Genomic DNA, 14,126 nt, shown 5'->3' on the forward strand with positions numbered 1-14,126 from the left:
GGACAACTTGTCCCAATTCACCTTCATAGCTGGCATAAGCGTCTTCATGAGGGTAATAATTCTCTGAGGAAGATCCGTAATTAACTGTTCGGGCTTAGCCCCACCAATTTGTAGTGTATCCGCCGCTATAAGAGCAGGCCAATCACCACCCAACTCTGCTACATGATTTTCTTGACGAATTTTCGCCCAAACTGGTTGCGGAACTACGTTACCAAACAACATATCGATGTCAGCGAGATTCATTATCGTAGCATCCACAAGCTGCGACAATTCCTTATAGTACCCTGCAGGATTTTTGCGAGGGTCAGGCAAAGATTGCTTTACCTGTAAAACTTCCGATCGTTTCCACGGAAGATGTATCCACACTCTCTGAAAATGTGGCAAGATCGGTGGAGCTCGAGTAGCATCACCCGGCATCCACACTGGTGGAACTTCGCGCATAGGATACTGACCAGGCGCTGTTGGCGATCCCTCAATATCTTCTACAAACAATGCTCGAGGCATTATAGAAGGACGAAAAGACAGCAACTGCTCGACAGCACGTCGAACATTGCTACCCACTATCATTCCGCTCGCAAACTGAAGCTGAAGATTAGTTAGAGCAGTCATTGTATCATCAGATGCATCAACCGATATTTGGTCACGCAAAACCTTGCACATCTCCTCAAACACGAACCTCTGTGTTGGTATATTGAACTGAGAGAACGTGTCAACCACCACACGTGGAGGATTCCTAAGGGGATATTTCATCCAAGCCATCGCCATATTGTATAGACAGTCACGTTCCCGACTACCGGGAAGCTGACTTCGTCTTTGGGGACCGTCGGAACCAGCAGACTCAAGAATCGGTCCAAGAGAATTGAAGAAGTTGGCAGCAACAGAAGGGACACGACGTCCGGTAGACGGGGTATTAGGGTAACACAACAGGGTAACAAGAGAAGTATCAGAAACAGAGGGAACAGCAGGAGAAACCAGAACAGTAGAGGCAGCGGGAGCAGGAGTATGAGGAAGTACAAGCGGAGGAGCAGTAGGGACAGAAGCAGGCAGAGGAGCAGGAACAGTAGGAGGTACAGGAACAGGAGCAGGTTGAGGAACAGGAACAGGGGGAACCACAGGAACTGCGGTACCCTGTACATACGGAGGTGGTGACTTCATAAGATAGGACATTAAGGGGTCCTCTGTAACTTCCTCCTTCTTATCCGTATCCGTCGGTAAAGCGGGGTAGCATTTATCTATAGACATGCGCTGCAATCTATCGAAAACTTCCTTTTCCTTTTCCTCCTTATCTCGCTGGAACTGCTCTGCGTTTCTTACCGTAGTAACAATACCTTCTCTCTTATTACGTTTGATCTGTTTGATTTCTCTCTGCTTGGCTTCTTTGCGCCACAACCGAAAGGAATCAAACATGGCCGGCCTTGCTTTTCTTTGGAACAATCTAGCTTCAAGATTATCTAAAATCGGAGTATCAAAACTACCATGAGGTGGCCAACTAAGGACACCGTCTTTCTTAGTGTATCGAACCCAACACTCATTAAAGGTAATCGGACCTAAGCCGTGTCGGCTGTACAACTCATAAGTTGGAGTTCCAATCGGAGGTATCGGACACGAGTCCTCCAATCGGGAATCCGCTCTACAACTTCTAAAGCAACTGAACAAAGTACTACGGCCAGGCATCGTGCACACTAACCGAGTTTCACAAACGTCAAGGGTTATAGGATCACAATATCCCTACAAAGAGCAAAACCCTCGGTTTTTGGCGACTGCAGACGCCAAATATCACAACAAAGAACAAAGTACCAAGAACCACAAATGCAATGGAACCATGCAACAACTAAGCACCCACAACAAAGGACTCTGGGAGCGACCCACAAATACTTAACTCAAAGATCAATGGCGTCACCAGGAAGGCCCGTCTATCGTCTCGCTGTACCAAGGTCTACGCCAGGCGCCAAAACAGGTCTACAGTCAGGGCAGCAGTCCGTCGCAGCCGTCATGAGGCGGGGATCTTCGCGGGAAAAGTCGTCGGGCCACTTGTTTCGACAACAGGATCGATGAAGCGGGGTGCACCTTCCCTCGGAGATTTCACACGAAGTTCCTCACGATCGTCGGGCTTTGGACCGGTACCACTGATGCAGCCCTACGTTGGGCGCCAACTGAAGGACTGAGTTCTGCTAAGACCCAGCGGTGCCAGGGATAACACCTAAAACCTTCGTGGGTAACCTGTTCCGGCGTACAAATGACAGAGACACAGGACACTTCCTTCGGCGTCAAAGATTCGAGGTTTATTACTGCAGGGAACACAGAAGTCACAAGAAGTACAACATGTGTAGGTTCGAGGAGTCTGATTCAAATTGTATCTGTGGATCGCTCTTCTTATACAGTTTTCCAGCATAGGATAACATGGTGCACAAAGGTTTACAACTTGGTTCCCATCGTAAAAGTCATAAGGGGTCGCTTTCATGTATTCAGGGCCCGGAACATAATCACAGTAACATTTGGCAGTTCCCAACTGTAAAAGCACATCTTCCCACCATAAGTACATTCCAATCAGTAGTAAACGAATCGAGGAAGAGACAAAAACAGGTGCAGAGGAAGATGAGAACAGTGAGCAGATCGGAAAGGGTGTAAAAGGGGTGGTACCAGGAAACACGAGTTGCAGGCATCAAAGGGGACGTGCTTAATGAATGTACGACTAAGACAATAGAGCGGCACGGCAAGATGAGCCTCGAGCGGGGCCATCTGCCTTACAGTGCCATCCCCCTCATCATAAAGACACCTCCAAAGGAAACGTGTCTTCCGCAAGAGCTTGGGAATCCCAGGGTCGCGAAGCGAACAGCGTCCGTTCGCTGGCTACTTGAGGGCAAGAAACAAAATGGATGCCGTATCTAAGATGGAACCCGTGGGTTCAGATGAAGAAACCCACGAAACAAACGAACGGTTCAGGTTAGCACAGCGTAAACACGTACACCCACTAAACTCGTCATTTGCGGTTCATAGATACCAGACTCGACCATATTCGTGTGAGTCAAAAACACCACTTACAATTGTCACGGAACCTCAGTACTAATGATTATATATTTATTGATGTTTATTTGTGGCCTGCACTGAAGGATATGACGGTACTAGATAGACAAGAGAGTGACCACAATCCTTTAGCTTTGAAGAGGCCATCATGCATGCCCTGAACATAGTAGCACCCATGTCAAGAGTTAAGATCAAAGCCAAAACATCTCGTGGTTCACATCAGCACTAAAAACTGAGAAACTCGGATGAAGAATTGTCGAACGGCACTGGAGGAAAACCCAAACTACCGAAGATCACATCAGATCTAAATTAATTTACTGTACCTATTTAAACAATATTAAACAAGCCAAAAATAAATATTTACCAACAAAGATTATTAAAGCCGCTCACCCCAGTAAAGAGCTATATAAAATAGCTGCGAGGAATAGGAATTCCTTTCGACCTCTTATACATACTCACATAATTAAAATCTGATAATTATGCCAAGGTTAGGTAGGGCTCCAATGATGAACTTCTAGAATTGTAGTAAAGAAAGGAGTTTGACAGGGGTGTGTTTTTGCTCCTACCTTGTTCTTAATTTTTATTAATGGATGTATAGCTTTTTTATCAAACCATACTAATGATTTCCCCTTCTTGGTGGGATATAATGTGCCAGCTCTCCTTTTCATAGATGACACTCTGCTAGTGTCAATGCATGAAAACGGTCTACACGTTCAGCTACATAGGTTCACTTATAGTTTGGTGTTAAATACGCAGAAAACAAAACTAATGATTTTTAATCCACATATGAGCTATCATCTGAAAATTACCCTAGGTGGGTGCCTCTTGGAGAGAGTCAGGGAATTTAATTATCTTGAAATTCAGACATCTGACTCTAGCTCCTGGTCGAAACAAATTGATAAAAGTGCTGCTTTACTTAATCATATTCCTGCAGCAACAAATGACGGAGGGAAGGCTGAATGAATCAAGCATTCACTCTTAGTCAAGAGATCTAGGTTAAATCCATCGCTCTTTTGCTGATTATGCCACCCCACTTTGGACCCAGCCATAATGCAAATCAGTCTTGACCCTGCTCCTCGTGGGAACAGTCCAGCACTAACCGCCCAGCCGAGCCCTCCCTCGACCAGAAACTAGCATCCTGGGACCGGTTTCAGGGTAACACCCCTCATCAGCCAGGCTGGCTTGACTCCAGTGGCACAGCGAGCAAGTGACCCACTTCTGGGCATACACATCCAACTTAGGGTGCAAAGTGCTGCAGGGGCAAATTACAAAGTCAGAGGACTAATGTAAGGCTATATCTTCTGACAAATTGAATTGCTGCTTATTTTTTAACATAGAGATTTGAGTTTAGAAAATCCTCTTACTTTGCATTCAGAGAAAGAAAAGGTGAGTGGATTATGTGACATTGTCACTGTGGTAGAGGAAGTGCATACGTAAAGGCTGTAGGATGTAATTTTATACGTAAAACACAATAAAATATAAGTACTTTAAATGAACTGCACATTCATCAGTTAGGAAAGCACAAATGAAACACTGTTTTGTAACTTTGAAGTGTGATGGAAACAAAGATTTAATAGGATCATAACAAATTAAGACACCTTACTTTGTGATGCGCAAATGATAAACATTCACTAAAACCTGATATCCACACATTAAAATGTGTGTGCTCTATTGCTATATCTAAGTAAAACTGTATGTCAGTGCAAATGTTGTGGCCACTTTAGTGGAAAATGTGCTGTCGGTAAATTACAGTGTGCCGCTACGTGATGGTTTAGGCCATTAAAAACTGACCTCCTCATGTCCATTAAAGCTAGGTAGAAAAAGAAAGTTTGTTGTTTTAAAAATTAGTTCGTGGGTCTAAAAAGTTTTGGGAGCACAGATCTAAAGAAAGTTCCAGCACTGAACCAGAGACTAGTACACGTACTACATGTGCTGTATCGCATATATCGCCATAGAGTTACATTGATGGATGCAAACTTTGAATCATTTTTTCATTAGACTATAGATCTCATCTGTTTCATTAAGGTCTAAAGTGACTGTCTTTAATTTCTGAATCATTCTGGCTTAAGTAACAGCAAGTTTCAATACTATTGATCCCCCTCTTGGATCTTGCTCTATCACAGTCCAAACCGTCTCTTTAATATCATTGTGAGCATGCCCCATCTTTTCATAGTGTTGGACTATGTACTATGTTGGACTACTTTTACTTAGCATCTACTCCTGGATCTATGGTGCACAATCCTCTTCTTTACCCCCTGTAATGTCAATCCAATATAACTTTTATTGCACAGACATAGTATGACATAGATCACATTTCTGGTTTTACAATTGGAAAAACGGACGATAGCATTATTGAGGGTCAGAATGTGAATAGGTGCAGCTTCCCCAAGGGAACTTCTACTTTATATGTTTGAGGGACATTGTTGTGTACCTATAATGTTGTTGTAGATGGAGCAAGCAGTGGCACATTTCTTTACCATTATCTGCAAAGTTATATGAATTTTAACTGCCTTTTTTGCTCAAGGTCTTCAAGTAATCCAGAAGAATATGTGCTCCTCTAAAGCAGCTACCTAGTCCTTTTCAAAGTTAAAATGTTGGTAACTTCTTCATTTCTTGTTTCAGTCAGATCACTAACACGTAGATGACAAGGGCGTCAAGATGGCAACGCATGGACACATCTTGCTGCTGGCTCTGCTTCTCCCACAGGTAATCCTTCAACTGGAGGGAAGTGTCCTTCAAAGTAGATTCTTGTTTCGATGCAGATGTCCTTCACCCATGAAAGAGTCATGGTGCTTCCTCTGACATTGCTAGTGAAGCCATCTCTAAGGCATTGATTTTTTTACAAATCGTTCTGGTACAGTTTTTATAGCCATGGAAAAAGATCCTTTAAGTGTTGTGACTTTGGAGTGAGTGGTCTTAGGGACTGAGTAAAGTGCTTTCTTAATCTGAGTTAGTGTTCTTTATACCGGTTTATCATGGACTTCAATTAACCAAAATATATGGTGTAGTGGGTGTCACTTATTCTTTGACATCTGGATGATAGCAGAGTTCACCCCTTTACCCCATCCTAAGCATCTCATTGGGCCTCTATTTGCTGCTCAAGGGACAGAAGGAGGAGAATGAGGGTAAGTAGCAGAAAGAGACCAGAAGCCTCTATCCCTGCTGTTTCTGATGCTTCCTTTGCAGCTTCTGAGACCTGGGCCGCCAATGACAGTATCGTTGGTACCAAAGGCTAAGCCAGGCCCAGCAGCTGATAGTAATGCCCACTTTGGTCACGTAAGATAGACTTATTAGATTGCATTGGAATTAAATGTGTTCCAGCTACTTAAACCTTTTGTATGAGATGGGCAGGCCCTAGCAGTGAGCTGAGCAGTATTACTGCTGAATATCGAGCCCAAGAATGTCAACATACAAGAGTATGGAAAGAATATCAAGGGACAAAGTATTGAAAGGGAAGTGCATATAAGGAAGCATAGATTTACTATTCCTAACTCCACATCTATGTACCTCGAAGTATATACAGAGATATATCAAGGTACATAGATGTGAGCTTTGTAAAGGAAATATGCTTATGTTTTGATATTCTGGATACTATATTGAGGGTTCACATCATGCTGAGCAATTATAATTATAACTTAGTTATGTACAAAGGATCCACAATGAAACGTATTTGCTCATAACAATTGGGTAAATTGTGTTGCGATAGTGAAATCTGTCCATCCGTCCGTCCGTCTATCTATCTATCTATCTATCTATCTATCTATCTATCTATCTATCTATCTATCTATCTATCTATCTATCTATCTATCTATCTATCTATCTATCTATCTATCTATCTATCTATCTATCTATCTATCTATCTATCTATCTATCTATCTATCGACATGTCTGTTACAAAGTTATATTTAGTGACAGTGAAATCTGTCCATCCGTCCGTCCTTCCGTCTATCTATCTATCTATCTATCTATCTATCTATCTATCTATCTATCTATCTATCTATCTATCTATCTATCTATCTATCTATCTATCTATCTATCTATCTATCTATCTATCTATCTATCTATCTATCTATCTATCTATCTATCTATCTATCTATCTCTCTGCCTGTCTGTTACAAAGTTATATTTAAAATAACCTACTTGTGTTCCTTAGATTTGTCACATCCTGGCTAACACTGATGAGTGCTCAGAAAACGAGTTTGCAGATGAATATGGACAGTGTGTTCTCTGCAAAGAGTGCGGACCTGGCCAGGAGCTTTCCAAGGTTAGTAATTTTTTGCCACTGGAAGTTTACAAACGTGTCAAAATGTATCATCTTCTCCACAGATGACTGCACATGTCCTTTAACCAGTCTTGGGAGAAACAATTAATATGAGTTTTTATACGAAAGAGAATGTCCCTAGTCACTGGAGACTGGCCTATAGTGAACATCGACAATTACAGTTTTTCATAAAATGTATGAATGGGACTGAACCCTCAAATGATGGTCACTGTGCATGTATGACACTGCACATCTGGGGCTGCACTGACCATTAGAGAGGTGAGCACATCATCTGAGTCTGTACCTGCGCCGCTGAGCTTCTCTTTGAGCTTCTGAAGATGTTTTCGGCACATGCAGCTTCAGTTTAGCAGGGGACGGTTGTGATTGGGCAATTGATAGTGACCTCCTCTAGCAAGAAACCTCCACGGACCTCTCTTCGGCCCCCTCGGACAGTACTTTAAATGTAAATTATTTAAATTGGGGGAACCTTTTACCAAACTTGTGAGAACCTTGCCAGCATCCTGTTCGTGACCTTACCTGGTTGGAAAACGACACACAGCGCCAGGGGTCCTTGCCTGCCCGCCTCCCGCCGCCTAACTCCCTCAGCCATCGTGGAGTAGGGCCCCCGAGCGGAGCGTGGGCGGGCCTTTGACAACTACAAATCCCAGCAGCCCTAGCGGGTCAAAACTACAGCGTTTGGCGCCAGGAGGCACTCAAATAGACCGTCATCTCTGACGAGTGGGGGAACCTTTTACCAAACTTGCGAGAACCTTGCCAGCATCCTGTTCGTGACCTTACATGGTTGGAAAACGACACACAGCGCCAGGGGTCCTTGCCTGCCCGCCTCCCGCCGCCTAACTCCCTCAGCCATCGTGGAGTAGGGCCGCCGAGCGGAGCATGGGCGGGCCTTTGACAACTACAAATCCCAGCAGCCCTAGCGGGTCAAAACTACAGCGTTTGGCGCCAGGAGGTGCTCAAATAGACCGTCATCTCTGACGAGTGGGGGAACCTTTTACCAAACATGCGAGAACCTTGCCAGCATCCTGTTCGTGACCTTACCTGGTTGGAAAACGACACACAGCGCCAGGGGTCCTTGCCTGGCCGCCTCCCGCCGCCTAACTCCCTCAGCCATCGTGGAGTAGGGCGGCCGAGCGGAGCGTGGGCGGGCCTTTGACAACTACAAATCCCAGCAGCCCTAGCGGGTCAAAACTACAGTGTTTGGCACCAGGAGGCGCTCAAATAGAACGTCATCCCCGTCTCGCGGGACGCCGGGCCCGTTTAAGCCCGTTCAAGCCCGGGTAAGACTGGACTGGGCCACGTCCCTTGCATTTTTGTTTCCTGGATACCCTATCTGTGCACCGACTCTTTTTCCTTAACTGTTGCACCCTGTCATTCATAACATTATATCTGTAAACCATAGTAAACCATGTTTAACTATGAATAGAGTCACTAGAAGCAAAACGGAGTCAAACGCTGCACAAGTAACAGGCCCTATAGATCTCTTCATCACCCGGACTAATGAGGTGATAGACCAGAGCATAATTTTGCTGGAGCGCCGAGTATCCCATGAACTGAAAATAGCTAGAAGATCTTCCATGGGTCCCCTTGCTTCTGCCCAAACCCCCAATCATCAGGGGCCGACTATCCCCTTATTACTTCCACCAGAGACCATCGCAGAGATACATACGGTCCCCAGTGTAGTGGACCTCTCTGCTACCCAGCTGTCTCTTGATTTGCATTCAAGTGAAGACTTGGAAAAAACCCCCGACCTACAACTATCACACTCCCGTGCTGAAACCCCAGTGAAAAATGCTAAGGGTAAAAGGGAGGGAGCGATTACAAAAAGGGTCAACAAAAAAAAGAACACGTTTAATTCAAATAAACCTACATCCCCTACAAATATTCAAACATCTGTTTCAAATCAGTCTCTTCACACCTCTACAAATGTTAACAATACTCTCCCAATTAACACCATAGGAGCACCCGAGAACCAAATTGGTGCGGGGGCAGCGGGGGGCACATGTAATATATGCATTACATGCGCAGAAAACAACCAACTGCTTCTAAAGAGCGTGGGGGAACTATTTAAACGCTACCTACAACCAGTCGAAAAAAGTCTTATGAACATCGAGAAACAACTGGCAAAATTGAACACACCACCGTTCTCTGAGAAAATAATTAGGCCCGCTTACTGCAGGGGGGGGGGGGACCCAAAGTCACTAGTATATTAGCTCAACCAGTACAATCTGACACCCGAGCAAAACCCACACCAACTCCAAAAATTGCAAACATGCAGCAGAATTCTGCACAAGTCACACCCCAGACCACAACAGGAGATGGGAAGGCAACACTTAATTCTGCTTCACAGATCCCCCAGGCATCCCCGGGTTCATCTAAAGGTCCAACTCAGGCAGCCAAGCCGAAAGCGACACTATCCATACCTCCGAAAGGGCCGGCCCCACAACCACCGGGCGAAGGGAGAAAGGGAGGGAGGTTCAGGCGTCCGACACACTTGCCACCTGAGGCAACCCCATATACTGTCATTCTTACTGGGGTCCCAGAGCTGTCGGATAATACAGATGAACCCCCCTGGTCCCTTCGTAACAAGGTTCTGCAGTGGCTGAGCCAAAATAGACCTCTTCAATCACCAAACCTTAGCAGAATCTCCTCGGTACGAAGAGTGCCCTGGATTGGAGAATCTAAAAAATGTATACAGGGCGATTGTGTTATAGTCAACTGTGATGATCCTTCCACAGTTGACTATATTTGCTCCTGGCCTGCCCTGGCAAAGAAGGGGGGGATTGACGCACACCGCCTGTCCTTCTTTTATCCACCTTCAAATCTATATGAGTATGGAGAACCCCCCAGCTGGGATGAGGGTCCAGACTGGTCTTGGAACCAGGTGGGCCATTGGAATAGACATAGAAACAGAAATTGGGCCAGAGACTGGGAACCACGGTCCTGGTTTCCCAGAAGAGAACAGCCCAACTTGGAAGGCTGGAGGGGTTTTCCTACAAGAAACAGGTTCGACTGTCTAGACATGGTCGATTGACCAACTGGGCATATACAAGGGGCATATCAGGCACCTAGCACCTCACCCGTTTCCATAACCCCAGGAATAGAACATATCTCGCATAATAATAAACAGAATCCCTATCATACTAGTCTGACACTGTCAAACATTACTACCATCTCGAGTCGGGTTCCAGTACCCCAGGCCCAGCTTCCTTCCCAACACCTAGTTATAGAACCAACTCCTGAGGGTCTCCTCATAACAGACACAAAAGAGAATATTGACACATTGTCCCGTGACAATACAACCACAGAGACTCTGAACAAGCCACGGCAGAATGTAGTCACCACCACGAGTTTATTCCAATTGAAAGATGGCCCATCACAGTCCCAGAGGAGAGCCAGCGTGACAATAACTTCATGGAACATCGCTGGTCTCTCCAAAAAATCTAAGGACCCAACTTTCTTAGCTTTCGTGGACAAATTTGACATTATATGTCTTCAGGAGTGTTGGGACCAAGAGGTGACCCATATAGAGCGCTTTAGAACCCTCTTCACCCCTGCCACTCAGGGAAATCGAGGTAGGGGATCTGGAGGTCTGTGTACGTATATCTCCAACCTGGCTAATCTGTCAGTGAAGAGATATGAAGTGGAGGAGCTTAAAAATAGGGAGTGGAATGCATTGCAGGGCTTTTCGGTAAAAGGGAAAGGGCAGCCCCTTCTTTTGATTAACTTATATAATAATATCCAGAAGGAGGATGCCAAAGCTTTCATAAGTGAGTTGACTTCTATCCTAAATAAAGGAGTGGGGGAGGCTGATTGCATTCTCATAGTTGGAGACTTTAATTGCCACTTATGCCCCCACGGTGCTTCAAAAATCTGCGGCTTAACAAATTTAAAAGGGGAACCTTGCACGCATTTTGAACACACTGTATTTGGCAATATGTTAAACCAACTTATGCATGACTGGGACCTAGGACACGCTAACGAACTGAGTGAGCCCATGGTTGCATTTCAACCTACCTTCCACGGTCGAGGGGCAGGTTCTGTGATAGATTTTGTGTTGATGTCCAATAATAACCAGGGCTCCGTAAAAGGGTTTAAATTTGAAGAACTAGCTATGAGCGACCATTTCCCAATAAGTGTCAGTCTTGATGCGGGCAGCCATGACAGCCATGAAATAAGCACATCTGAAAGACTATATCGTCACTCCATTTTCCTGTCTAGAAAAAATGGGTATGCCATTAAGTGGGCCAAAGTCGACCCCAAAAAATTCTTAGAAGAGGTAATTATCAAAGAGCGTGAGCACTTTATAACGTGCTTAGAGCAAAATTCTAATCCCCACTTGATTAGAGCGGCTTATGATAAGATAGCCGCTACCATAAACGATAAAATAACCAGGAAACAAAAAGCTGGAGAGAAATCCAGATTAGCTGGCTGGTTTGATTCGGCCTGTACTAAAGCCCATAAAGCTCTCATACAGGCAATAAAGACCTTACCGAAAAACACTAGCTTAGTTAGAACTACCAGGTCACATTATAAACGGACCTTACAACATAGGAAAAATGAACTTAAAACTCTAGCTTGGGAGGCCCTAATTAAGGCTAGCGCCCTTAGGGATAATATCTCATTCTGGAGAGAAGTCAATGCCCCCTTCTTTGCTGAGAGTAAGACCGATTCCTTGGAGATCGCCATAGCCGAAGACGTATGGGTCAGCTACTTCACGGCTTTGTATAAAAATGACGATCTAGTGATGTCAAACCCTTCTGTGACCCCACAACATTCTGACATTGTCTTACAGTCTGAAGTACCAACCACTCTGAACTCCTTTCCACTGAATATTGTTTTCTCCCCATTAGAGGTCAAGCAAGCCATTCGAGAGAGTGCCAACTCAAAAGCACCAGGGCCAGACGGAATACCTATTGATCTATTCAAAGAAAACCTAGAACTCTGGGCCCCACTTCTGACTAATGTATTAAATACTGATAGCCAAACAGGTTTTCCTGACACATGGCATGAAGCCATTGTAATCCCTATCTATAAAAAAGGTGATAGGCAGGACCCAAAATGCTACAAACCCATTTCTTTGCTCGACTCCCTGATGAAGGTAGCAGGCAGGGTGTTATTGACAAAATTGCAAACCTGGGCTAAACTTAAAGGGGTTCTCTCCAAACTCCAATACGGTTTTAAGAGCGGCCTGGGTACAGTCGAGCAGGGTCTCAATTTGACATTAATAATGAACAAATACACGCTAGTCAAAAAAGGGAACCTGTTTTTGACGTTCGTCGATCTTAGCTCGGCTTTTGATTGTTTAGATCACAAAGTGCTATGGAACACCCTGACCAAGATGGGGATAGACCTACACGTTCTAAATTTTATTAAGGAACTCTACAGAGATGCAGGCGCAACGGTACGATATGGCAAAAATGGAGAACGAACCAAAATGTTTCCCATAGAAAAGGGCGTTCGGCAGGGCTGTATCCTCGCCCCTTTTCTTTTTCATTTATATATCAACGAAGTGGCAGATTTTTTAATAAACCTGTAAGTTGATTATCCAAAAATAAACGGCGAATCGGTACCATTACTTATTATATGCCGACGACGCCGTAATCATGTCACGAACTCAGATAGGCCTTCAGAAGGCCCTAACTGGGTTTTTAACCTTCATGAGCACTAGAGGGCTAAGGATTAACGTGGGTAAAACTTTCACCATGTGCTGCACCTCAACAAATAATTCTAAAATTGACTGCAAAACCTTCGTTAATCATACAAAGATAGGTTTGACAAAAACTTTCTCATATTTAGGTATTACTTTTAACAACAGGGGAACATGGACCACAGCCGTCACCACTCGCAGTCTGGCCTTCACCCGCACCATAGGCGCAGTAAAACAATTCGCCAAGAGATTGGGCGGGAAACCAATTGATACTCTGCTCAAGATCTATGCAGCGAAGTGCATCTCTACTGCAATATATGGCGCAGGCATATGGGGGACGGCCGACTGCACCCAAATCCAATTAGTGGAAAACGCTTTCTTTAAGTTTCTGCTTGCAGTCCCAAAAACTATTTCCATGACCATATGTCACAAAGAACTAGATCGAGTCCACATCACTGATATTATAAAGATAACTCCAGTGATGTTGTGTCACAAGATATGGTCATCAAAGGACACAGCTTTTAGCAGGGATGTCATTCAAGACTGCATGAATCAATCAGCTGCTAGTAAGTTCATTTGGCTTTCTTATGTCAAAAAATGTCTATATTCTATTGGCCATCCAGAACTTTACACAACTCCAAGCTTATGCACTTTAATGTCCAAAAAAGCCTTAACGGAAATTTGTTTTACGCTACTAGAAGACAGGCGGTGGTATCTGGATGGTAATAAGTCTACGATCATTTCCCACCGTCTTATTCTTCACGGGCCAGGCTTACATCCTTACCTGGCCCCGGCATTTTCCAGCTACACAGAATGCTATTGACACGGATGAGAACAGATTGCTTTTACAGGCTGATATCATTCCCCGCCCCAAATGACTGGTCTGCTACTTTAATAAATTGTCCTTGCGATGACATATCAACCCAGTCAAACATTCATTGCATCTTCTTTTGCAAATATTATGAGTGGGGTAGAAAGCGCTATTTGTTACCCATTCTTAAGAAGTGGGGACTGAGGCAATGTAAACCAGCCTTGATCAGACTTTACTTGTTGCAAGATGAACTTACCATGCATGCAGCCATTACATTTTTGAAATATGCAGTAAGATGCAGAGGGACGATTGCCTAATGACAAAAAATTCTTGTATGTTTGTATTATATTGTACCTTATTAC

The 14,126-nt window shown here is 44.3% G+C and overlaps 1 protein-coding gene across 2 annotated transcripts in view; it reads left to right on the forward strand.

Moving 5' to 3' along the window:
* The window catches only part of LOC147718428 (tumor necrosis factor receptor superfamily member 27-like), a 170,209-nt gene that overhangs the window by 111,268 nt on the left and 44,815 nt on the right, over positions 1-14,126 (forward strand). For both annotated transcript variants that reach the window (XM_086966717.1, XM_086966718.1), the window contains exons 2-3: positions 5,647-5,730; positions 7,178-7,288. In XM_086966717.1, coding sequence (XP_086822843.1) covers positions 5,683-5,730; positions 7,178-7,288 — 159 coding nt within the window. In that variant the 5' untranslated portion in view covers positions 5,647-5,682. The remainder of the gene's footprint in view (positions 1-5,646; positions 5,731-7,177; positions 7,289-14,126) is intronic.

The sequence above is a fragment of the Lissotriton vulgaris genome, chromosome 4_1, assembly GCF_964263255.1.
Source record: "Lissotriton vulgaris chromosome 4_1, aLisVul1.2, whole genome shotgun sequence".
Taxonomy (NCBI): Eukaryota; Metazoa; Chordata; class Amphibia; order Caudata; family Salamandridae; genus Lissotriton; species Lissotriton vulgaris.